The sequence below is a fragment of the Glycine max genome, chromosome 8, assembly GCF_000004515.6.
Source record: "Glycine max cultivar Williams 82 chromosome 8, Glycine_max_v4.0, whole genome shotgun sequence".
Classification (NCBI taxonomy): Eukaryota; Viridiplantae; Streptophyta; class Magnoliopsida; order Fabales; family Fabaceae; genus Glycine; species Glycine max.
Window position 1 is genome coordinate 46,705,488 of NC_038244.2, and position 26,417 is coordinate 46,731,904.

Sequence of the window (26,417 nt, forward strand, 5' to 3'; positions counted from 1 at the left end):
TCCGGAACCATCACCTCACTACATTTTAGGCATGAATGATATAACATTTGAAGAAAAAATTCATTAATACAAAAAACACTGTAGCTGATAGCACTAAATAATATTATCATAGCAGAATAGGAAAAAAATCATATAATTATAAAATAAAAAGTAATTAGATTAAAAAAATATTTTGTTTAATAATAATAATAATAATTTACACAAAATAATACGAAAAATCGTTTAAAGTGAAAGGTAAAAAAAATATTCTTTTAATATTTTTAAAAGGATACGTGATTTGTATAAAATTTATTTGTTTGGAGAATAAATTGAATTAATTTAACATAAAAAATTGAATTAATTTACACATAAGAAATATTATTGTAAATATAAGAATTACTACCTAGTTGTATGTCAAGGTACTCATCAACCTATCCAATACAATTGTAACCCAATAAAAAAAATCTTATGCTTAACATACTTAGAAAAATAGAAAGACTGTCAAATTGTTTAACGATGTCGGATCATTAAATTGTACAAAGCACGTGTGCGGATAAATTATTAAATGAAAGTGATGGTACAATCCAAGGTAGATATTTATCGTTTCCTCTTTTATATTACGAGGACGAGGATTGGTGAATTCACTCCAACCAAGAGTAATTCTTAATTCTTTTTTCTCATTTATTTTTCAAAAATTTAACGATGGTAATTAATTATTAATTTTTTTAAAAATTAATAATTAAAATAATAAATACTCTTAAAGTAAATTAATCTCTTCTTTTATATTATATATATAAATGTAAATGTAGATGTAGATTTTTTATAATTAACAATCATTTAATGTGAATGTCCACTGAGTATATTGAATTTGTGAAAAAAAATATAAATTTGATTCCAGCAAAATATAATCTTAAGAAGAAATCATAAATTTTAAATGTGACTAACCTTATAAACTAAAATCAATACCATTGCCGACAAAAAACCTAAGTTTGTGAGATACTGGGTGGAGTGTGAACCGAGGAGACACATGCCTTAATTATAGTCTTTCTGACCAATAAAAAAAATTTGTTTTTCATCTTCCGTTTCTTTCATTCTATTTATTTATTGGATTGAATTTTTCTATTTCTAATTTTTCTTTCCATCTTTAATCTGCTAGCTATCATTCACTTTCCTCATCCATCCATCCATCCACCGAACCCTAACCCTAATCCTCCATCATCGATTCGATTCTCTTGCTCTTTGTTATTTCCTTCTTTGGTGAACAAAGCAAAACAATTGCATCGATGAATCGGGCGTCACAGCTTTCGTGATAATGATCTTGGCGCTGCGAATCGATTGCATGGGTTTGGAGAATGTCGGAGCTTCGTAGTGGACCGCGACGACGTCGTGCTCCGATTGCTCGTAAAAGCTCTGAACCACCGTCTCCCGCGGGGAGATACGTCAAGACTCGCGCTGCAGTCGCCAGGGAGGCAGCAGCGGCAGCAGAGAGGCCAAGAACTCGTTTGGCGGCCAAAAAAGAGGAGAAGCCCCTTAAAGTAATATCCGATCACACTAAAAAAGACGACGCCGCCATGGCCGACGAGAGCGGTGGCTTGAGTGCAAACAAGGGTGTTGCACAAGAAGATGACACCAACGCAGCTCCTTTTCCGGAGAGAGTATTGTTTTCTTTTATTATCTTTTAATTGTTATATTGTGCTTAATGAGTAATATGTCAAGGTGCTTATTGTTTATTGATTTGTTAATAAAAAGGTTCAAGTAGGAGGCTCACCTGTCTACAAAGTAGAGAGGAAGCTGGGCAAAGGTGGCTTTGGACAGGTTTTTGTTGGCCGACGAGTCACTGGTGGTAACGACCGGAGCACTGGTGCTGGTGCCACTGAGGTAAAAGCTTCTCTTGTTACCTCACTGTTTGAACAATTTTCTACGGCATTGACTGATTCTTTCGTGTTTCAGGTGGCTTTGAAATTTGAGCACAGGAACAGCAAAGGCTGTAACTATGGCCCTCCTTACGAGTGGCAAGTGTACAAGTAGGTGCTTTGTTTATGTTGCAAGAGATATGTGTCGACGATTGCTTTCGGTTATGCACAAGATTTGTGTTTAAGTGAAATTGCCTGAGTTTTTTTATTTATTTAATGTTTTGTTTTGTGAAAAGCACCCTTGGTGGCAGTCATGGAATACCTAAAGTACACTACAAAGGGAGACAAGGGGAATATTATGTGATGGTATGACCTACACAACAACCATTTTATTTTCTCGTCACCAACTTTACTATAGAACATTTTTATTTGGGTACGTATGCAGGTGATGGACATGCTTGGTCCAAGCTTGTGGGATGTTTGGAATTCCTCAAGTCAGACGTGAGTATAAGCTAACCCTTTTTATTGTATCTGCTGTGTGGTTTATAGGCCTTTTGTTTCAAAATAAGAGCGATTATAATTGATTTTGTGTTTATAGGCTTTTTTATAAATGTTTATATAGAAGTGAGGTGACTCCTTTTTAGCTTCATTTTCTTCCACATGTATACATAACTGAATTAACTAAAAGATTGGAGAAAAAGAAGTTGGAGATGCAATAGTTGTAGTTGGTTAGTAGTATTACATGCTTCATGGTGTCATCTTTTGGTTTTCTTTTCCTTAATTTGGTTTTGGTCTGAGCTTAATTTTCCTTCCTTTCTACAATGACTAATTTGTTCCTTGTTTTTCTTTGAAAATCTGTTATTGCTTGTCCTTTGAATGTGTAGGATGACTGCGGAAATGGTTGCATGTATTGCAGTCGAGTCCCTGTCGATCCTGGAGAAGATGCATGCAAGAGGGTATGTTGTTGGTAAAAGATTTTTTTTTATATTTAACTATTTCCTTTTTTATTTGTTTGCCTTTGCCATAATCTGAGTGTTTTAATGTTTAATTTGAATTTATTGTTTTCCTAACATGATATTTCTATTGTTCATTACAGCTATGTGCATGGAGATGTAAAACCAGAGAACTTTTTACTTGGTCAACCTTCTACACCACAAGAAAAGAAATTGTTTCTTGTAGACCTTGGATTAGGTTAGTAGTTGCAATTCAAGGATGATGCATTTCATTCGTATTTACACTCTCCTTTTTGACCTTTCTCATATAAGCACGTATTTTGCAGCAACAAAGTGGAGAGACACCTCCAGTGGGCAGCATGTTGAATATGATCAACGTCCTGATATGTTTAGGTTACCTTTTTTCTTTCCTTTTGATTTTTCTCTTAAATTCTACTTGTTTCTATTATTATGGTTTTTGTTGTTTTATGTTCATGGTTATCATTTATCCATCTGCTTCAGTCTTATATTTTTAATTTTTGCAGAGGGACTGTTCGATATGCCAGTGTTCATGCTCATTTGGGAAGAACTGCTAGTAGAAGGGATGATCTTGAATCTCTTGCATATACACTCATCTTCCTTCATAAAGGCAGGTTACCCTGGCAAGGTTATCAGGTATATCCATTTATTTATTTTATATTCTCACCAAGTACTTCCTCCATTGTGAAATAAATGTTTTAACAATTATTTTTTGTTCCAAATTATCTGTTGTTTTACAATACCAAGAAAACATTTATTATCTTTCTCTAACTTTGTCCTCCCAAGAAAACGTTTATTACCTTTCTCTAACTTTGTCCTCCCAAGAAAACGTTTATTACCTTTCTCCAACTTTGTCCTCCCTCTAACAATAACTATTTTTTGCTCGAGAGATAAGGTATTAATAACATATACTCCCAAGAAACGGTTAATTCAGGATGTGTTTGGAGAATTTATTTATCTAGAACTTGGGATTTTCATAATTCTTTTGCAACACCATATAACAACACCTATTTCAGAATGGTGAGTACTACATGTGGTGATAGAGTTTTTCTACATATTCTGTTTTAATCTGATTTTACCTTCTTTTTAGGGTGATCATAAATCCTTCCTTGTTTGCAAAAAGAAGATGGGAACATCTCCTGAGATGCTATGCTGTTTTTGCCCTGCTCCTTTTAGGCAGTTCCTTGAGATTGTAGTGAACATGAAGTTTGATGAAGAACCTAACTATTCCAGGCTAATATCTTTGTTTGATGGTATGCTTGGACCGAATCCTGCATTGAGGCCAATTAACACTGAAGGTGCTCAAAAGGTAATGCCTATCGTGTGATTTTAGAGTATCAGTTTTTCTGAATGATCAAGTCTTCTATATTTAGTATATATAGAAACTGCACAGAAACAAGTTGGGGGAATTTTTCCCCATTTACAAACAGGATGTTGTCTTAGTCCCTAAACTGCATGCTCTATTTTAGTAAAGTTAATTATGTACAATAGTTACATTAAACATGGCAAGTGTATGCCGCACTGCACTACCACACACAAATTCTATCAGAAAACCATACAGCTTAATGGGCTTAGGCTGAAGTTTCAGTAATCTTACCCACTGACAACTGTACTGTACACTGCACAAATCATGTTAGAAAATGGCTGCAAGGCTTAGTGGGGCTATGCTGAAGTTGCAGTGTTATAGGGTTTTAGGTATCGAGAGAAGAAAAAGCCATAAAAGAGACTTAATACTCTGCAATGATATTGATTTGATATGTGTTAAATCTGTGATACAAAATATAAATTTACACTAATGCTGGATCATAATCTTAATTAAATTAAGGAAAACTCATGAAATACTGTTAATATGAAAACAAATCTTGGGGATATTAAGAAAACATTGGAACTAAGAGATAATCTAAGAATTAAGATACTCTAAATTACTGGAAGATAGCATTGGATGTATTTCATATATTGTATCACTCACCATACGGAACTACAGTAACATGAGAAATTGCTCTTATCTTTTGGCACTATTTTTATTTCATGGTTTGGGTCTTTGTGTTCATGGTGTGATCCCTTGTTCCCTCAAACAATTTACCAGGTCGGGCAGAAGAGGGGTAGATTGAATATTGAGGAAGAGGATGATTCACAGCCCAAAAAGAAGGTTCGTTTGGGGGTTCCTGCTACACAATGGATTTCAGTTTACAATGCAAGACTGCCAATGAAGCAAAGGTAGAGCTGCAGTCTCTTTTTGTTGCAGCTTCCTTTAATTGAGCAATTGGATATCTGAGATCATTCTTTTTTAATGCACTTTTGTATTATATTATTGTTAAAAATTGTTTTCAAATCAAAGAAATGTTTGCTTGTCTCTTACTTCTTGTAATATAATAAAATACGTTTCTTTGATTTGAAAAACAATTTTAATGCACTGTTGAAATTGCTTAATGCTTTGATTAAGCAATTTCAACAGTATTTGCCAAAAGATAAGTAATTTCAACAGTCTGATTATGGAAGTATAATCTGGTAGTGTAAATGTTGAGATTGCTGCAGTTTTTGTGATTTTTCATAATTCATAGATGCAATAGACTAGATGCTGCAATACCGGTAGTGGCAATGTTTATTTTGCTCGACTCAGGAAGCAATAACAGTGAATCTAGTTATTTTACAAAGAATGCAGTGCTTGTATTCTGCATGAATAAAGTTACAGTTTTACCTTCAAGGCAAAAGTTTCTACTGCTTGATTATTTTGTTATGACTGTGTCTTATGGCTTCTGAATTGATTGTAATTAGGTACCATTACAATGTAGCGGACGCAAGATTAGCACAACATGTGGAGAGAGGGATTGCTGATGGCCTTCTGATTAGTTGTGTGGCTTCTTGTTCCAATCTCTGGGCCCTTATTATGGATGCAGGAACTGGCTTTTCAAGTCAAGTTTATAAGTTGTCACCATTTTTCTTACACAAGGTGAAATTATATGATTTATGTAAATCAGTACATGTCATATAATTAGCTATCTGTTTTCATATGATGAATCTTGCCTGTGATTCTGTTTCTTTTCAGGAATGGATCATGGAACAGTGGGAGAAGAACTATTACATTACTTCTATTGCAGGGGCTAATAATGGGAGCTCTCTCGTGGTGATGTCAAAAGGTTTGTTTTTTAAAAATGAACTAGTTTTGGAATTTGGTCTTTATTGCTGCAATTTTACTTTTTATACTTGGTGTTTTGGTCATGTTTTGGGTTTATCTACATCAATAAATTTTTGGTTTTAGTGTCAAGCTCCCCTCAATATATAGCCCAGTAATCTGTGATGAGGGCATGCCTTAACTCTAACAGTTCCAAAACCCCTCAAAAAGGGCCTAACCTTTGTGGGTTAATGCACCTCCTGTTGCCGATTTCATGATTTTCCACTCAAAAAATGGGAAAAGGGGGAAAAGTAACTTTGTCTTAGCTTTCTTTTAACTATCATGCTTTCTGTAGGATCCACAGAAACTGAAGCAAAGGTGATTATAATATAAGAAGCATTCCAAATGTTGAAGCACATTTTTATTGGTTGGATAGACTTGGTGAATTTTATGGAGTTCATTTAATTTGTTGTGTATTTTTTATTTGGAATAATTACTAATGAACATTGTGTAAATGGGTTTTTAAATGATCTTCACACTTGTACAAGTTTGGTGAAGAGGTTGTATGTCGTTTCTCCACATGCATAGGGGTTTTGTCTGTTTGAATTCAATTGATACAAGAGTGGACATATTGTTGTCTACTTTTTGGTCTGGGTTAGATTGGGATTTTCTGAAGGGTTGGAAGGATGTGCTGGGTAAAGGGGTGCTATTGGTGAGTAGTGAGAGCGGAGAGGTAACAGTTGACCTATATTTATGCTGTACGTACAACCAGTGTTGTTAAAAAGCAGCCATGGCGGCGCCATGGCAGAAAGGCGTGGCGGTTTTTTAAAAAAACGCCACCAAATAGCGGTGACTTGGCGGGTTTCAAATGGCGGCGCCATGGCGATCATGGTGGAAAATAGTGTTTTTTTTTTTGGTTTTTTTCCGCGGTAGGAGTTGGGCTGACCCGACCCAACCCTACCCGGTAACTTAGTCAAAAGCACAACCCTCCCCTCTCAATAAGAATGCAGCCCTCCTCCAACTAAAAGCTCAACCCCTGCACCCAGCAGCGATGCCCCGCACCCAGCCGCGATCCCCCGCACACAGAGCGCAGCCAGCAGCGACGACCCCACGGCAGCAATGAGCACCGGCATGAAGGGCGGCGACGAGCACCGGCATGAACGGCGGCGACAAGCACCGGCACGAATGGCGGCGACGACGCGCACGAAGGCAGTGAACATCGCGGCCTTTGCGAAGTGGTGCGCAAGCTGTAATTTTTTTTGTTTTGTTTTTGCTGTTTGACACCCCTTCCTTTTCTGTGTCTGCAGCTTTTTTTTCCTTTTGCTAATTGACACCCTTTTTTACTTTTGACAGTCCCATTTTTATTTTTTTTCCTATTTGACACCACAATTTTTTTTTTCTGTTTAGTCCTCTTGTTTTTTTCAATTTCAATGAGTTTATATATATGTATATTTTTTTTTGTCCGCCATGACATCCGTCATTTTTCGCTATGCCATCCGCCATATTTTTATGGCGGATTTTTGGCTTTCCGCCATGAACCGCCATCCGCCATTAACAACATTGTGTACAACTAATTACAAATTTACAATTAGTAGAAGTTGTAAACTAATTCATTCGTATATGAGTGGGAGAGGGAGGCAGTAGCCTTTGGATTCTAAAGGCACAAACACCACCTTTTAAGTATTGTGTTTTTACTGTTATTTTAGGTGAGCTATTTTTAGTGTTTTTCTTTGGACCAAGATATGAATTTCTGCAGATCTCTACATACAAGCATTCTGCTGTTGCTAACTCTGATTTTTGGTGACTTGTGGTCTAATTTATGCAGGCACACAGTATACACAACAATCATACAAAGTAAGTGACTCATTCCCATTCAAATGGATAAACAAGAAGTGGAGAGAAGGTTTTCATGTGACTTCAATGGCTACTGCTGGAAGTCGTTGGGGTGTTGTTATGTCACGAAATGCTGGATTCAGTGATCAGGTTTGCTTTATATTTTTAGATTGAATTGGTTAATTTTCATCAGGTAAAATTAGGGCTGAAAGATCTGTATCTGATAACTCATCTCATGTTGAGTTTAAAATGTGGGCATGTTTTTTATGACAGCTTGCTTGAATTTTTCTTTGGAAATTAAATGATTTAAGTTACTTATTGTTCATATACAGTTGTTTTTTTCTAATGATTATGTGCAAAAGATCTATATGTCTTTTGGGTTGAAACAGTCCGTACTTCAATTATTGACTCTGCCACTAGACCTAATCCTTGCTCTCATTATCCATCTTTTAAATGTAGGTTGTTGAACTTGATTTTCTCTATCCTAGTGAGGGAATCCACAGACGATGGGATAATGGTTATAGGATTACAGCAACGGCTGCTACATGGGATCAATCTGCTCTTATACTTAGCATTCCTAGGCGCAGGCCAGGAGATGAAACCCAGGAAACTCTGCGTACATCTCAATTTCCAAGCACACATGTTAAGGTAAGTTTTGATTAATGAAGTGCTTGATTTTGTAAAGTCAATACCGAGACTGATATCTTCATTTTGGTTCTGTTTATGTTCAGGAAAAATGGTCAAAAAACCTTTACCTTGCTTGTTTGTGCTATGGGCGCACAGTATGCTAATTTCCTTCACAGGTCAACGTATTGTGTCTGAAATTTATATATTTTGTAATGGCCCAATCAAGTATAACATAGCAGAGAATTGTTGTATCTTTAGTATTATTCTCTCTCCCCTCCCATTCTATTACAAGTTCCTTGGGGGTGGGGGATGTGGCAGTTAATGTATACAGCTTGGCTTTATATGTTACTCCATTATGTATTATATGTAGGTTTTATCATTTTTTTTTGTCTGATTTTCAAGATTGTTTCCGTGACTAGTCTAATAAAAACATTGTATGGATAGTTTTCCTTGTGAATAAAGAGTCCAATAGTTTTAATTTTCCTCAGGCATGGCACACTTGTTTACCGTGAAATGCTTTTCTTTGTACGTTATACATGGAGGGCATTTTCTTTGTAAAAATATATCGCGTAGGTCTCGAGAATGACTGTTTTCAAGTTAAATCTATGAAGTTTTGCAAATTTAATTTTGCAGTAAAGTGATGTTCGGCTATTTAGTAGAAACGTTATCTAATACCAAAGTTATCCAAAATTGTTTTAGCTCAAATAATTTTTGATTCAGAAATAATTCCTTATAATTAAATGTGCCAATATTAACTTAAAACTAGGTTACTTTGTCTGCCGACCTCGTTCTGTTGATCTGAAAGGAAATGTTTACATCAAATGACGGTAAGAAAAAGCAGACATCTAATAAATCAGATAGGATAGGAAGTTAGCATGTATAAATAGTAACCCATCGAGTGTTTAGGTTTTTTTTAAACAAGTAACCTTTACAACAATAAAACCAAGAACCTCATTCCGTTGAAAGGCTATCACTTCCTTCTAATCTCCATTTAAAAGCTGAAGTAAAGTGTAAAGTCAAACCATTGAAAATTCCACTTACAAGTGTACCGAATCCACTATTTCATAAATTCGATTCTTATAACTATTTCATAAAATCGAGCATGTAATCTTCATTAATGAAAAAATTAATTAATATCTATAACTTATACAAGCGAGTTATAAGACAAACTTTACTTGCTTAAAAAAAAAACGACAAACTTTATTGTTTCTTGAGCAATGTTTTCCTCTCTTTCATGCTCTTCTTATATATGAAAAAAAAAAACACTAATGGAGAACTCTAGTATAAGAGATAAAAGCTATGATTATAGGATACATCTACACATGTAAGTTCCACAAGATTCACAAGTTTTTTTCTTTTCTTCTCTTATTGGATTCCTCCGTTAACTAGAAAGGAGTCCAACTCCTTATATATTGCTAAACGATGTATCAAGTTCTTATGAATCTTTTCACATTTTATGTGTACTTAGAGATAAAAATAAGGCAAATCATAAAACAGGAACCTTGGCCTAATTTACATGAGAATTGGGTTAGGTCAATTTTTTTTCAAAATAATAAATGAAGCTTGGGCTTTTATAAAAACTTATTTGATTAAAAAATGTTAGACTTTAGGTTCTTTAAAAGATAAGTCTTTTGGAATAATCTGACAAATTAATATAAGTAAATATAAATAATATTTTTTATTAAAATTATTATATTAAATTTGTGGCCAAAATGGACAATGTCGACCTTAGTGTCTTTTTAATTCAACAGATACACACACGGAAACAGTCCGTGAGTTGCAACCCTAGCTTTTCCTTTTCCGTTCGTATCGATTGAAGGTAAGGAGGGTCTTGTCATCGTTATTTCAATTTTGTTGTTTTACGGATCTTCCAATCCAATGTCTGGGGAATCCGTAACCTAATGTGATTGATTGTTTGTGTCTGGCTATTGTAATCAGAATTAGGATCCAATAGATGGCATTTTGGGGGACGCGGGTGATGGAGATTGTGAAGAAGCATGATTCTGGAGGACTAGTTTGGAAGAGAATAAAACTCACAACCACCCGAAAAGCCAACGCTAAGAAGCGTCTTCTCCGCGTTTGGCAGAATGAAGCTGTCCTGAAGGCATGTGTTGCTCAAGTTCCATCTGCCACCACCACTACCGCCACCACCGCCGCCACCACCAGTACCAGTACCAGTACCTAGCTAAGTTCATGGCCATCTCAATTTAAATACATTACTTGCAGGTGAAACTTTGTAAGAATCAGCTTCTGGAATTATATTAATTTGTAATGTGATTTTTTGGGCTATTTTTAAGACTGAAAATTTTAAATTCAATAGAAATTAGGTCATGCTCTTCAACGAGTGACTCACGGGTTTGATTGATTGATTACTCGTGTTTTTTAAATATTGTTCATAGTTATAAGTTCGACCAATCCTATCAATCTAAATGTATTCTCATCATTCACAACGCACACCTAATTTGGAGGTCTTGTGTTAGGAAAATTTTCAATTGAATGCTTGTATAATAACTTATGGATTTGGGATGTATAAGAAAATTAAAAATTTAGAAATCATGAACAATAGCTGAATAATGTCCTTCAAAATGGAACAATTTGGAGGGTGGGGTGTGAAGATAAGATTAGATTTTGGGAGGACTGCTGGACTGGTGATGGTTAATCATTAATGATGAAATATCCTAGGTTGTATCAAATCTCCTGTCAGCAACAAAAACTCATTCAACAATGGGGTAGCTACATAGAAACAGCCTGAGAATGGAACCTTACATGGAGAAGCCCCTTATTTGATAATGAAGTTGACTCGGCTGTTGGAGAAGCCCCTTATTTGATAATGAAGTTGACTCGGCTGTTGGATTTCTGGGGGAGATAGCACAGATAGCAGTTCAGCAACATACAACAGACAGTTGGATGTGGAAACCTGACCCCAATGCCACTACTCCACAAAGAGTGCGTATAATCTGTTGCAGGGAGAAACAGCGGAGGAGAACTTGGATGGAGCTTTTGCGGACCTATGGAAGCTAAGGATCTCAACTAAAACATCAATCTTTGCTTGGCGGCTAATTAGAGATCGATTGCCAACTAAGTCCAACTTGCGAAGGAGACACGTAGAGGTAAGTGATTTAATGTGCCCTTTTTGCAGAAATAAGGAGGAGGATGCAGTCCACTTATTCTTCAACTGCACCAAAACACTACCTTTATGGTGGGAATCTCTATCTTGGGTCAACACCTCGGGCGCATTCCCTCTAAATCCGAGGCAACACTTTCTGCAGTATGGAAATGGGATGAATGGAGGGATAATATGCAACAGATGGAAGTGTTGGTGGGTAACTTTAACTTGGTCTATTTGGCAGCAAAGGAATAGGATCACTTTTTCAAATGAAACATTCAATGGAAGCAAGATGGACGATGCATTATTCCTAGTCTGGACATGGCTCAGAGCAATGGAAAAAGATTTTGCAATGCTCTTTAACCAGTGGTCTAGCAACCTAACAGTAGACTTTTGTAACTGGGAGAGGATACCAGCTGCTGGATATTGTAGTAGTATATAAGGTGACTAGCTTGGGCCTTATCAAGACTGTCGGAACCAGCTGCCTACCTAAACTCATATTGTAACTTTAGTACGACTGGTACTTATATATATACAATTACTTTTGCTGAGCAAAAATAAATAAATTTAGTGTAAAACGTTTTAAAAGATGATATTAGGGATTCAAGAGGAAAAAACAATTTATGATTTCTAAATTTTTAATAATTTCAGTTAGTTTAAAGAAATGGTTTGTACACAAAAAAGAAGAAAGGTTTAAAACAATGAGCATCCTAAAACTTAATAAATTCAAGAGTTTTAAGTATATAGAGAAATGCTTTACAATAACAATAATGCATAAAAATTATACTAAAATTTAAGCTTTTTTATTTATTTATTTTATGAACTCAAATTCGAGTTATTATCATCATTTTTTATACAATTTTAACTAACATTTAGATATAATAGCATATATTTATATAAATATCCGATGTTATAAATTTGTCATATTTATCAACTATTGAAATTTTTACTTGATTTTATTTAACTCTAACTATTACTTTTTAATATTCAATGCATCAAATATTTTAAATTGATTTTGTTTTTTTTTGTTTTTTATTTATAGATATAATTTTAAATAAATTTAGAAAAATTAAAAATAATCTTAAAAATAAATTTCACATAAAAAATTGATTGACTTGATTCTAAAATATTATCCCAAAAAACTAAAACAAGTTCATACTATATCATTACCATAAAATACATAATTTGAAACTAAAATAATCTCAATCTTCAATTTCATTTTTTATTAACAACTAAAATTACTATTAACAAAAAGCAACAACTAAAATAACTTGTTTTATCATCTGAAGTGAATTACTCATTTAAAGGAACCTTATCCCTATTTGACATGGCTCAATATCGGACAATTGAACTCGAGCAATCTGTAATTTAAAGGTTGATTTCTAGCTCAAATTTGCTCATTTAAACTCACTTGTAGTAATAGTACAATTGTTCTATATGTTTGTAGGTGTTAGTGGAGATCAAAACCAAGGTGAGAAACAAGGGCGATTTCATGTAATCGGTGTCCTTCCACATGATTTGCTTCTCATAACTGTGCGTATGCAAATAAATAATTTCTAGAAGGAACTACAAATACAGGGATGCAGCAAAGACAATGTCCCTCTTGATCTTGGACACAGCTTCTTCAAACTTTGCCTCAAGTTGAGTTTCCCCAATTGACTTAGCTGCTTCTATTAACTGCTGAAGAACTTCCTCAAGTCGTCTAATTGCTCTAATCAAGCTACCTTCAAAGACTTGAGTGATTTCCATGATCTCATAGAACTTTGAACCTTTCGCCCAAGCATACACAGCCTCCATAATGTCAGGCCTAAACGACTTAACAAAACTCTCAACGTCAATTTCCACCTGTTTTTTTTGGTAAATGATCAAAGAAAAAAGAATTCGTCAAAGCATTGTACAACTATAAAATGAAGACACTCTAAAAAGCTACGAGATAGCAAACTCTACAGGGTTCAAGGAAAAGCAGTCTATTGGACGCTAACAAGGGCGATAAGGATATACTCCTATTCCCTTTTATAAGTCATTTGCGAAACTCGTGTCTCTCCTTCATACAAGTCACCATATAAATTCTATGAAACATGATTTTTTTTCCAAGTCTACCCTTAATCTCTAATTACAGTTACTAGCATATTGAAATTAACGAGGTATTAGAAAGATAATTAAGGTGGAGAGAGAAATTAATAGAGTTGATGGGATTTTCAAATAAAGGTACTTTTAAAAGTTTAGATTTTTTTCCTTTCAAAATCAAGACTATTAATTAAACTAATTTAAATGAACTTGATCTATGTGAAATAGTTAAAATTGATTTATAATAATGAATGGAGGAGGGAGTATATAGAATGACTAAGACATGAGAAAGAAAACTCAGGACCTAGCTCAAAATTAATTGCATCAAAGATGAAAAACAATGATTTGCTAGTTAGAGATGCTGCAGTCAGGAGGAGGGATTTTGTAAAATGATTTAATTACTCATTTAGTTCCTATAGTTGCATAAACTTTGACTTTAGTTCCTTTATTTAAAAATCATCCATTTTTGTCCCTACACAAGCCATTTTTAATCTTTTTTAGTTCTTATACATATCATATTTAACCCTTTTAGCCCCTCCCATCTAAATTCATAGGAACTAAAAGGAATTAAAAATACTAAGTTATAAGGACTAAAAGGTAAAGTTAGTATAACTATGGCCAAATGAGTTAATTAAATGAAAAACAGATTTTAAACCAGAATTCCTAGACCTAAGTGGTTTGTGAAGCATACTCCTGGATTGTGAAGATGAGGTGGGGGATGCCTAAAAGAAGAACAAAAAGAGGGCAGTTGACCAAACGAATCCCATAAGTATGGAGAAGTAGTAAACAAGTCCACTATGTTTCGCAACCAAGTGCATAACTGAATATCAGATAAATTTGGATCGGAAAAAATGCAGGTGATCAGAGTGATAACAAGAGGTTTATCTAATTATCCATCCTCAAAATGGAACTAACTTGTATAACACTTTGATAATTTTCAGATGATACACTAATTGACCTAGATTTTAACAAATAAAACTTGGAACACAATATGTGCAGTTAGATGCCAGATATGCAATGAATTGGCATTTGGTCATTACCTTGCACTCCAGCTGAAGTTGGGCAACTCTCCGAGCCGTGTCTTGTAATTGCATAAAAAGAAAATCAAGTTCTTCCCGAGGTTTGGCAGCATCATGAATTTTTTCTTGCCAGACAAAACAAGAAAGGAGAGAAACCATTTCCTCCACCTTTATGTCCTTTAAAACACCATTGAACATGAGCTCTGTTAGGGTCAGTTCATCTGCACTACTAATTTCACAAGCAACCCTCCCTTTTAATTCCACTACATTGTCACTTGTAGCGTATCTGCAATGAAGATCTGAAGTGAATATCATTTTTATCTACAAAATTCAATCAAATACGGCTGCTGAAATAATCTAATAGAAAGAAGCATATATAAAAGTCATAAATTTTTTGCTAAACACACAAATTGGGCATTAAAAGTTGGCTCTAGGAGATTAAGATCTATTAGATAGATCTAAGAACTGCATAAGAGTATTCTGTCACCAAACACATGGAACTGTTGATATAAAGATGATTTGGTGTCTTTAACTTAATGGGGTTAAAGCAGAAAACAAAAATTAGAAGCACAAAAAAAAATCAACAAACCATTGTGCTGCATTTTGTATGGGGGGAAATAAGAAACACTACTAGGGAGAGAAAAAAAACACACAAAAAGCAGAGGATGACTAATCCACCTTAACAGAGGCAGCAGATGGAAGACTTCAAAATGACAAAAACGGAAAAGGACCAAATGGTATTATGTTGAGTTGAAGCTGTGACTAGAGTGAGGAAGAACTATTCTCTCACTTGCTTACTTTATTTCATTCAAAATAACATATATATATACATCAAGGAAGAAAGGGACAGCTTGACAAGACAAGCCATACTGCTGTCTTCTACAACAAGCTAAGCAGGAAAACTAAGAAAGCTAAACAACAGAAAATCTCTCAATAGATACACATAATTATAACACTCCCCCTCAAGCTGGAGCATATAAATCATATGCACCAAGCTTGGAACATATAAACTGAATCCTAGGCCCCCTTAAAGACTTAGTCAAAATATCAGCTGGCTGATCATTAGAGTTAATGAACTCAGTGGCAATCTCTTTGGACAATAGCTTCTCCCGAATAAAGTGACAGTCAATCTCTATGTGCTTGGTCCTCTCATGGAAGACTGGGTTTGAAGCAATGTGAAGAGCAGCCTGATTATCACAATATAACTTCATTTGCATCACTTTGCAGAATTTCAACTCTTCAAGAATTTGTTTGACCCACATAAGTTCACATGTAACCATAGCCATAGATCTGTACTCAGCTTCTGCACTAGATCGAGCAACAACAGCTTGCTTCTTACTTTTCCAAGAGATAACATTTCCCCCAATGGAGACACAGTATCCTGATGTGGATCTCCTATCCATGGGACATCCAGCCCAGTCCGCATCACAATATCCAGATATTTGTGTGTTACCTTTGTCTTCATAAAGCAATCCTTGTCCAGGAGCTCTCTTTATGTATCTAAGAATACGTGTAACAGCATTCCAATGATCAGCACGAGGATTTTGCATAAATTGACTCACCACTCCAACAGCAAAGGAAATATCAGGTCTTGTAATGGTGAGATAAATTAGTTTTCCCACAAGTCTCCTATATCTTTCGGGATCATGATAGATTTCACTTTGATCTGCCATGAGCTTCAGATTCGGATCCATAGGACTATCAACAGGTCTACAATTCTGCATGCCTGTCTCCTCCAAAATGTCAAGAGCATACTTTCTCTGTGAGATCACAACACCATCTCCTGATTGAGCTACCTCAATACCAAGGAAGTACTTCAAATACCCTAGGTCTTTGGTTTGGAAATGACTGAATAAGTGCTCCTTTAGCTGAACAATCTTAGTAGCATCATTCCCTGTAATCACTATATCATCAACATATACTATCAAATAAACACATTTCCCAGGGGATGAATAACAATAAAAAACAGAATGATCAGCTTCACTTCGTTTCAACCCAAAGAGTTTAACAATATGACTGAATTTACCAAACCAAGCTCGAGGGGATTGCTTCAACCCATAGAGAGATCGACGCAGCTTACACACAAGATCATACTCCCCCTGAGCAACAAACCCAGGAGGTTGCTCCATATAGATCTCTTCCTCAAGGTCACCATGAAGGAATGCATTTTTAATATCAAGCTGATGGAGGGGCCAATGACGCATGGCAGCCATAGCAAGAAACAAACGGACAGTAGTGATCTTAGCGACTGGAGAGAAAGTGTCACAATAATCAAGGCCATATACCTGAGTATAACCTTTAGCCACTAAGCGAGCCTTAAGTCGATCAATCTCACCATTAGGCCCAACCTTAACTGTATAAACCCATCTGCAACCCACAGCCTTCTTACCAGGAGGAAGGGGAACAAGTTCCCAAGTACCACTATGTTCAAGAGCCTGCATTTCATCAATCATAGCCTGTCGCCATCCAGGATGACTCAGTGCCTCATGAATATTAGAAGGAACAGAATGTGAAGATAGAGAGAAAACAAAGGAAGAATATGAAGGAGACAAACGATGATAGCTTAGAAAGTTATAGATAGGATGAGGATTACGAGAGGATCTAGTACCTTTGCGGATGGCAATGGGCCAGTCTGAATCAGACGGATGAGAAGTAGCAGGATCCATGGCCTGAGGATTGATTGAGGAAGGATGAGAATCAGGAGGATCTTCAGATACTATAGAACCAACTGGCTGTATCCTGCGTTGATATGTAAGAAGTGGTGGAGGAGCAACTTCAGGTGGATGTGCTGGAGAGGATGGAACTTCACTGACATCTTGGTGTGAGGTACCTAGAGGACATGGAGAGGGAATCGGAAGAACATCCTGGATGGAAGAAGAATGGTTCGTAGATGATGGAAAGAAGGGTGTGTCTTCAAAGAAGGTTACATCTGCAGACATATAGTATCTCCTGGTAGATGGAGAGTAGCATTTGTAACCCTTTTGAAGACGTGAATAACCTAAAAATACACACTTGATTGCTCGGGCAGAAAGTTTATCTAAACCAGGGGAGAGATCATGGACAAAACAAGTACAGCCAAACACTTTAGGTGGAACATGGAATAAATGGTCATGAGGAAAAATGATTGAGTGAGGAATTTGATTATCAAGGAAGGAGGAAGGCATTCTGTTAATTAAGAAACAAGCAGTAAGCACCGCATCCCCCCAATGGTGTGTAGGAACATGAGAAGCTAACATGAGTGATCGTGCGGTGTCAAGGAGATGACGATTTTTCCTTTCTGCTATACCATTTTGTTGTGGTGTATGGGGACATGTAGATTGATGTAGAATGCCTTTTGAAGATAAAAAAGAAGAGAAATCATGAGAGAAATACTCTTTGGCATTATCACTTCTGAAAATCTTAATTGTTTTTTCAAATTGGTTTTCAATTTCATTGAGGAAGGACATGAAGATAGGCAAAAGTTCAGATCTGTCTTTCATTAAATAGACCCAAGTACATCTAGAAAATTCATCAATGAAAGTTACAAAATATCGAAAACCAAAAGATGTAACACGGCTTGGTCCCCAAATATCAGAATGAATGGTGGAGAAAGCTGAATTACATCTTTGAACAGTTTGTGGAAAAGATGACCTAACATGTTTTCCTAATTGACAAGATTCACATTCTAAGACTCGAAGATTCTTCAAATTAGGGACCATCAATTTTAGTTTTGGTAGACTTGGGTGTCCTAGACGATCATGCAAAAGCTTGGGATTTGAAGTTGCTGAACAGGAGACAGAAAAGTTGGACTTCAAGTAGTAAAGTCCTCGTGATTCACGTCCTTCTCCAATCAGTCGACCCGTGCCATGTTCCTGGATAACAAAAGAATTAGCGGTAAAGGTTACTGAACAATTTAATGAACGAGTTAACTGACTCAATGAAATTAAATTATAGGGACACTGTGGAATAAACAAAACAGAATCCAGCTTCAGTGAGGAAGATAAAGATACTTGACCACTCCCTTGAGCTGCAACTTTGGAGCCATTAGCAACAGTAACAAGATGAGGAATTTTTGGAAAAGAAATGGATGTAAAGGAGGACCTGTTACCAGAAATATGATCAGAGGCACCTGAATCAAGTATCCAAGGACTGGGACCGTCAACAGATTGAGAAATACATGCTGTTGAATAACATGGTACAGAGGAAGATGGAACATGGCTGCTGGATTTCTCGGATTTTAGCTTCAGATACTCCTGATACTCTTTATTAGAGAACTTAGACTCTGATTTTTCTGTCTGAGTTACCTGAGCTACTTTGTCAGGGAAGCCATGCAGGGAGTAACAATTCTCTTGAGTGTGGCCCATCCTCTTGCAATATGTGCATTGAGGACGTCCACCTCTTCCACTGCGACCTCCTCTACTGTTCCGACCTCCCCCTCTCCCCCGAGATGCAACCATGGCTGATGTTTCCATTACCTCAGCTGGATTTTCTTCTTTCAGTGCATGAGGCACACGAAGCAGCCTAGTGATGAGAGAGTCCATCGATGGAACTTGGTCTCCAGCTAGGACTTGATCACGCACATGATCAAAGTCTGAATGTAGACTCCTCAAGATAAGAACCATATAGTACTTATCCAGCTTCCTGTTCACTTCCTCCAGCGAGTCAGCCACAAGGAACCTCTTCAACTCTTCCACTGCAGCCCGAGCTTTACCTATGTGTGCAATCATATCGTGGTTGGTTTGCTTGAGAGCTGTAACCTTCATGGTTGCATCAAACAGACTCTGAATATCATTGGCAAAGATTTCTCGAGCCTTCTTCCAGAAAGAACAACATGTTTTGAATGATCTAAGGATCTCCAAAACGTCTGGCTCAACTGATTGCCATAAAACTGCACAAAGCTGATAATCCAGCTTCTCCCATTCAGGTCTTTTATCGATTGGAACCTCCTCAGCAGCTTTCTCCAAGTGATCATGGTGACCTTGGCCGAGAAACCACAGCTCCACTGAAGCGGACCAAGATAGATAATTTTTCCAGTTGAGTTTAGCTGTTGTGATGGTTGGAGTTCCGGAGAAGGAGAGAACTGGACCAGACGAAGCCATTTCTACTCAAGAGCACAAAACCCTAAGAGAAAACGGAGAGATGAGCAAGGTCGACACGTTCCGAGTGTCGAAACCAAAAACTGTGGGCTGGAATGGCCTCAGGACGCGCCGACGAGACGTTTGGCACTGGTCTGGCCGGATTCCGGCGCCGGGAAGACGGCGCGTGGCGGCCACGCGCCGGTGAGGGCAACGAACGGCGAGGGCGCGTGACGGCGCGTGAGTGACCTGATGGTCACGCGACTTGTGGGGTTGGGTTGCGCTTTTCGAGGTGCACCAAACCCTGCTTGTCGCCGGAAAAAAATGGCGACGACGGCGGCGGCGCGGCGGCGGACGACGGCGGCGGACGAACTTAGCTCTGATACCAAGTTGAAGCTGTGACTAGAGTGAGAAAGAACTATTCTCTCACTTGCTTACTTTATTTCATTCAAAATAACATATATATATACATCAAGGAAGAAAGGGACAGCTTGACAAGACAAGCCATACTGCTGTCTTCTACAACAAGCTAAGCAGGAAAACTAAGAAAGCTAAACAACAGAAAATCTCTCAATAGATACACATAATTATAACATGTTGCATTTGTGCACAAAAACTGAGATAATATTTCAAGGAAACAACTAATTCCTTTCAGAAATATGTTGGTAGAAACTTCTGATATAAAGCAGTTCAGAATAGAACACGAACATCTATCCAAGTCAAAGCTTCAAGGTTTTGCAGCATAAAAAACATAAAGGGGTGGGGGAAAGAACAAAAGTACTTAAGAAGTTTCATTACCCGAGCCTACGAAGAACTCTCTTTCTTGCCTTAAGTTCATCCTTGAAGGCTAAAGCAGAAGAAGATCTTAATGCTTTCTTAATGGACTTTATCTTTGCAGTCAGTTCTTGCTTCCTCTGAAAAACTTTCAATTTCTGTTTTATAAGTGGTGACTTTGCAATTTCATGCTTTTCAAATAGGCTCTCCAAAGCCTCTATTCTACGAGATGCTTTTTTATATGAACTGCTTTGAATCTGATAAAAATAAAAATGAAGATTGTGTAATTGGGAAAGATTCAAAAGGAAAAAATGAATAAATGAATAGATGAGCACAATACCTTCATGTCTTCTTCAGGATCTAGAAGTGGCAATCCTTTCTCACCAAATCTAGTAAGAGTTTCCAACACTTTTTTCAGTGTGTTTTCTCGAGCTTCCAATGGCAAAAGATCCTTCGGTATATATAGACGCAAACTACTTATTGTATTGATCTGAAAACAACACATAATTTACTAATCATTATTAAACATAAAGCCTATACAATTCCATTAAATTCAACATTTTAAGAATGGATTGGATAGAGGATTTAATATCAGATTGAAAATACTGAATTTAAATCCCATGGAAGCTTCAAGGGAATAGCTCTAAAAAATAAAATTAAGAATCTAATGTCAAATGTTATGATGTATTTATAGTGTAAGTAAAAATCAATGAAGTTAAAAAAAGCAATGCTCAAAACAATGACAGAAAACGCATCAACCCAACCATGCAGAACAAAGTTTTGAATGTTAGCATCATATGCTTCCTACACTAGTTTTTTTCTTTTCCCTTGGCAATTTTCATGAAATTATCTGATCCAACAATTTAAGGAGAATCCCAAGGGTATGTTTGGTAGTGAAAATTTGGAGAGAAAGGGAAGAAAAGGTAAAATATTCATTTCTAATAAATATTCTCTAATTTGATAGCTTAAAAATCAAAAGAAATAAAATGATAGATTAACATAAATATGATGCCCTAATCTTGTGTTTATTTTCATAAACATTATATAACTCTTTTACTATAACAATAAAAAAAAAATTGTCAACCTTTTCCTTTCCCTCCAAAACTCCACTCTCGAACATACCTTGAAAGAAATATTTAAGAACTTTTATCGAATAAATGCACAGTAAAACTACCAATTAATTTGGAAACTCCTGTTGGTTGAGAAACTTGCTATTTTTACTGCAACCTAAGAAGTGAAAAGCATAAAAGTTACAGCAACAGCAAGTGCTTCAGTCTTGTTATTAGAGGTATATGAATTCTTGTTTTACAATCATAACTAAATGTCTAAACCAAATGACAGATTTGGAAACATCATACTGTTGAAATGCAATCTGAAAAAAGAAATCATTTAAGTCCCAGCCTTGCAGATATATTACATCATTTAACAATTTAAAAGACTTTACCTGAGAGATAGGAACCGAAACCACTAGAGGTTCTCCAACTTCTTTCAGAGGAACAATCTTGATAGATTTTTTTCCAATTTTATCTTTCCTCACAACACATCTCGTAAGAACATCAACAATGTAAGATGCATCTTCAGGTTTTATGCTTGCATCATCTGAAATTGGTTTTTTGATTTTTATGATCAACAAACTAAAATTCTAATACACAAGAGCATATATAAATCACCATAAGCCATTAAGAATTCTCACCTTCAGATACACTCTTGACCCTTTCAAAATTAATGACCAACCCCCAAGTCAACTGATCCTCAATAAAAATGAGGGGTAGATCTTCATCACTTGATGTGCATTCGAGAGAGACAAGCCTACCAGGCTGTAAAAAAGGTAAACAATGCCTTGGAGACAGCACAATGTCACGAATCTCCTTATTCAAAGCTCTATGCTGCTCAAGCAGATTGAAATAATCCTTCAGACTGCTTTCTTCTTCAATAACAATTGATTCCCTCTCTTCTTCAAGACTCTTTATTTGTTTCTGTATATGCAAAAAATAGAAAGAAGAATTATACTTTTTCTAGATCAGGAACAAATCATATTTCAATCTTTCATAAATTTAAACAAACCTCAAGATCAGGAATGGCACGATCTGCTTGGAACTGAAAAAAGGAATTACGTAGCAAATTTTCAGGATCACCATCTTCACACCGCATTTGGTTCAAAATCATGTTGTAGCTTAAATGAAAGGCACTGAAATGCAGGGGAAGGAAAATTTAAAAATTATGTAATAGAGATAACAATTTATTTATGCAAGCTACAATATGAAAATAGATAACATTTCTTTTAGTGGATGAACATCATATCATCGAAAGCTCATATTATCATGCATTAGATTTTGAACAGTCTCCATTATGGACAATAATAATAAGTACTGGATAGTCAAGAGCACCAACAAGAAACCTGTTTCTGAAGTTTCAGAATCATTAAGACCTCTAACAAAATGGACGGGTAAACCATTATCTGGCAGAACCTTGTTAGATATGAAACTCTCCAAAATTAAATTAAACCAACAATTTACCTGTTTAGACTATCAGCTGCCCCTTTAACCATATTTTTAGCAGTAGAAGGCTCCATCTTCTCATCAACCATGAGGATACATATTCCACGTTCATCAATGCCTCGTCGACCAGCACGACCACTCATTTGAATATATTCTCCACTGGATATCCACCTAAACTTGTCCCCGTCAAACTTCCGGACATTTGTGAAAACAACAGTTTTTGCAGGCATGTTCAAACCAATGCTAAATGTCTCGGTGGCAAACAAACACTACAGAAAAATATTTCAGTAGTTAGAATCACAAGAATTAATAATTTTAATCAAACAAGGATTCTTAACTGTATCAATATTAAGACAAAAGATCAAATGAACATATATTTGCTCCTAGAATACAATAGTAATCTTAGTAGGTTAAAAATTAAAACCAAAACTACAGAGCAAAAAAGAGGATAAGGAACCCCTGACTAGTATGAGATTTCAGAGCAATATAAGAAGTCACATGGCTTAATGACTGAAAAGAATATTTCTTAAAAATAATCACTTTTAGATTTATATAATACAGGGGTGGATACCATATGATGCCTGCACACAGATTGTTATAATTGCTACTAACTAAGCAACTATTATCGCTAATAAACTCCTTTACCAGCATGTAGTTATGTTTTTAACTAAGGTACGTAATTTCATGCTTTTAAGTTTTAACCAAGGTGCGGCATCCAGTTTATATACAGGTTCACGGCTTATACAGATGAAAAAAGTATCATATCTCATGATTCATTTCCACAAACCTTGATTAGTCCCTCTTGAAATAAGATCTCAATCACTTCCTTTAGAATTGGGAGTAAACCAGAGTGATGTACTCCTATTCCACGTTTCAGCAAGGGCAGCATGTTTGAAACCTAAAAAAAATAAAGATACCTTAAAAGTGACACAACATGCAACTAAAATTGTATTTCTAGACAGTTGGTCAGAAAGCAGTGGTGTTAAGAAACAGCAAGCTTAATCATCAAACAAGTTTTGGGAGGATTCAAGGGCAGGTACTTCCCCGACTATTCCATGGTGTATACAAAACAGGCAGATGGTGACTTCCTTGAAACAACCATGATCAGAGCACAAAAGGGAAGCCAAAATTAAAATGCTTGAATTGAAAATATAAGCCAATATTATCACTGAGAAATAAAATGCTTGAATTCTGAACCACAAATACAGCAAAGCTCTTCCAGCAGAGACTAGGTAAAGCTCCCTAATAACCCAAGCCTAATAAATCCTAAGCCCACAACTCCTGTGGCATTCTTGTTTACTTCAGTTATAGTCTGCAATAGAACTGACAAATGGAAGTTGAGTTTGGTTTCGACTCTTTCCTCCCCAAATAAGGACCTTAAGTAAAATCAATAAGAACTTCTACTTATTTGTAGAGTAATTAGAGAAATTATAAACGCTAAAACTCAGTAATCTGCATAAGCAGTGGTAATGTGCCCCAAAGAGGGGGAGGGGGGCACCAAAGTTAAGGAAGTATCTTGCCTGGGGAAGTTTCTTATCATCATCTGAAAGCATGTCCATAGCACTACAAAATATTTGTTCAATATTATCCTTCTCATTATCCCCATTAAGATCCATTTTTGCCATCTACGGAAACAAAAAAAAGACATTAGAATGAAAAGAAATAGATACTTTTGACAATGCACAAGAATTTGGACTTTACCTGCATTGCAAGAAACTCACACTCCCTTTTGCTAAAGCTGAAGAGTATGACAGGGTCATATTGACGCTGAATGATCATTTTCACCATCTTGAATATGTCACTTTCTTCACCACTTCTACCAAGCACCAAACCTTTTTGCCACTTGCCATTTTCTTTCTTCTTGTCACCCTCAGTGGCAGGAATGAGAGCATTCAAAGATTTCTGAAAACTGTCTTCACGAAACTTTCCCTTTTCGTCGACAACCAAATACAGACCATCACCTCCAGAAGGGAAAAGATAATGCTGGAGGGGAGTTGGTCGGTAATCTGTATAAACGACATGACAAGGCTGTTGGTGCACCTGCAAGTAAGCTACTAAAGTGTTAGAGCAGCAGCTAATGTAATAAATAAAGGTAATAAATAAAGAGCAAATGACCTTCGCCACCCAATCAGCAAACTCTTTGGCATTGGGGACAGTGGCAGAGAGGAAGACGAAACGTGAATTCTTGGGGGACAAAACAATGCTCTCTTCCCAAACCACACCCCTCTCACGATCACGCATGTAATGGACCTCATCAAAAACAATCCAAGCTACCTCCCTAGTGAGCTCAGAGCCTTTGTATTGCATGCTACGCCAGATTTCGGTAGTCATGACCAAGCAAGAAGCATTGGGATCAATTGTGACGTCTCCGGTCATCAAACCAACGTCGGAGAATTCTTCCTTGAATTCTCTGTACTTCTGGTTGCTGAGAGCCTTGATAGGGGAAGTGTAGACCACGCGCTGGCCATTACGGAGGGACATGGCAATAGCATACAATGCCACCACGGTTTTCCCAGCAGAGGTGTGTGCAGAGACCTAAGGGTATAGAAAACAAGTGAGAAAAGGAATCAAAGCAAAATAATAACAAAATAGAATACGATTTGAAGACAGACCATGACGGACTCGCCGTTTTCGAGGCAAGAAATGGATTTGGACTGAAAAGGGTCGAGAGGGAAGGGGAAGTTCTTGGCGGGTTCTGAAGTAGTAGTGTGAGTTGGAGAAGAAGAAGAAGCGTGGACGTTGTTGTAACCATCTGGATATGAGACATGGTGCACACAATCATGGAGTGGTTGCAAAGTTGAACTTGAAGGCTCCTCTGGGGACTTTCTCTTTAGTGACCCCATCGATCAAATGCTCTCTGTTCTCTGTTTCTCTGTTTCTCTACCATAAACCCTAATTGCAGCCTCTCTCTACTCTCTAACCATAAACCCTAATCTAAATAAACAAATCATTTATACCTACGCGCCGCGACACACCTTGCCCAACTTCAACGGTGGCCAACGCCCTACCACACTCTTCAACTAAATAAATTCGCCACCTGCCTGCAATTTTAGCTACTTAAATATGGAAAGTTTCTTATTTCAAAAAAATATAAATATAATTAATAAATACTTTTTCAAACTTTAGTAACTACGTTCGCAAAGAATGCTTTGTTTAATAAAAATATGTATCTAATTATTTTTTTGAAACAATATTTATTACACGCCGCCAGTCACACTAATAGTATCAAACTCTAATGTATTTAGAGTCATCCGTCGTCTCTAATCTGGAATAAAAAATATTTTTTAATAGAAATATTATTCATTTGATTATTGAAATCAAATCTTAAAAGTCAGTGTTAGAATTTTTGATAATATTTCATTATCTATTATAGTGTGCTTTTTATACTGATATTTGTTAATTTCAAGTGGTAAGAAACTTTATTCTTTCAAGTAATGTTTATCATTTGAGAATTATGAACGAAAAAAAAATTAACTGTAATTTTTTACTCTTAAAAGTTTCACAATGTAGCAAATTTTGCTCTT

The 26,417-nt window shown here is 36.3% G+C and overlaps 3 protein-coding genes across 4 annotated transcripts; 2 read left to right on the forward strand and 1 right to left on the reverse strand.

The window, feature by feature from the left end:
* The first annotated feature begins 965 nt into the window (after window positions 1-965).
* Window positions 966-8,832, forward strand: LOC100803733 (casein kinase 1-like protein HD16). Of its 2 annotated transcripts, XM_003532276.5 has the most exons (16): window positions 968-1,634; window positions 1,729-1,857; window positions 1,930-2,003; window positions 2,129-2,198; window positions 2,278-2,333; window positions 2,717-2,788; window positions 2,929-3,023; window positions 3,112-3,178; window positions 3,310-3,439; window positions 3,894-4,112; window positions 4,890-5,020; window positions 5,579-5,753; window positions 5,850-5,940; window positions 7,741-7,898; window positions 8,208-8,396; window positions 8,480-8,832. In XM_003532276.5, the coding sequence occupies exons 1-16, from the start codon at window positions 1,332-1,334 to the stop codon at window positions 8,537-8,539; spliced, it is 2,019 nt and encodes a 672-aa protein (XP_003532324.1). In that variant the 5' UTR covers window positions 968-1,331; the 3' UTR covers window positions 8,540-8,832. The 2 variants fall into 2 exon arrangements, with proteins under 2 accessions (XP_040873662.1, XP_003532324.1); XM_041017728.1 differs by having other exon boundaries at window positions 966-1,634; window positions 1,729-2,003.
* A 1,258-nt stretch (window positions 8,833-10,090) lies between these two features.
* LOC100804262 (uncharacterized) lies at window positions 10,091-10,716 on the forward strand. Its single transcript, XM_003532277.5, has 2 exons — window positions 10,091-10,194; window positions 10,314-10,716. The coding sequence occupies exon 2, from the start codon at window positions 10,330-10,332 to the stop codon at window positions 10,558-10,560; it is 231 nt and encodes a 76-aa protein (XP_003532325.1). The 5' UTR covers window positions 10,091-10,194; window positions 10,314-10,329; the 3' UTR covers window positions 10,561-10,716.
* Window positions 10,717-12,860: 2,144 nt separating this feature from the next.
* On the reverse strand, window positions 12,861-25,965 carry LOC100804792 (DExH-box ATP-dependent RNA helicase DExH9). The gene is made up of 13 exons (XM_003532278.4): window positions 25,506-25,965; window positions 25,009-25,428; window positions 24,595-24,933; window positions 24,414-24,518; window positions 23,681-23,791; window positions 22,912-23,162; window positions 22,460-22,583; window positions 22,089-22,371; window positions 21,840-21,994; window positions 20,736-20,885; window positions 20,420-20,652; window positions 14,589-14,853; window positions 12,861-13,326 (listed from the first exon to the last, which is right to left on the reverse strand). The coding sequence occupies exons 1-13, from the start codon at window positions 25,734-25,736 to the stop codon at window positions 13,048-13,050; spliced, it is 2,946 nt and encodes a 981-aa protein (XP_003532326.1). The 5' UTR covers window positions 25,737-25,965; the 3' UTR covers window positions 12,861-13,047.
* Between the last annotated feature and the right edge of the window lie 452 nt (window positions 25,966-26,417).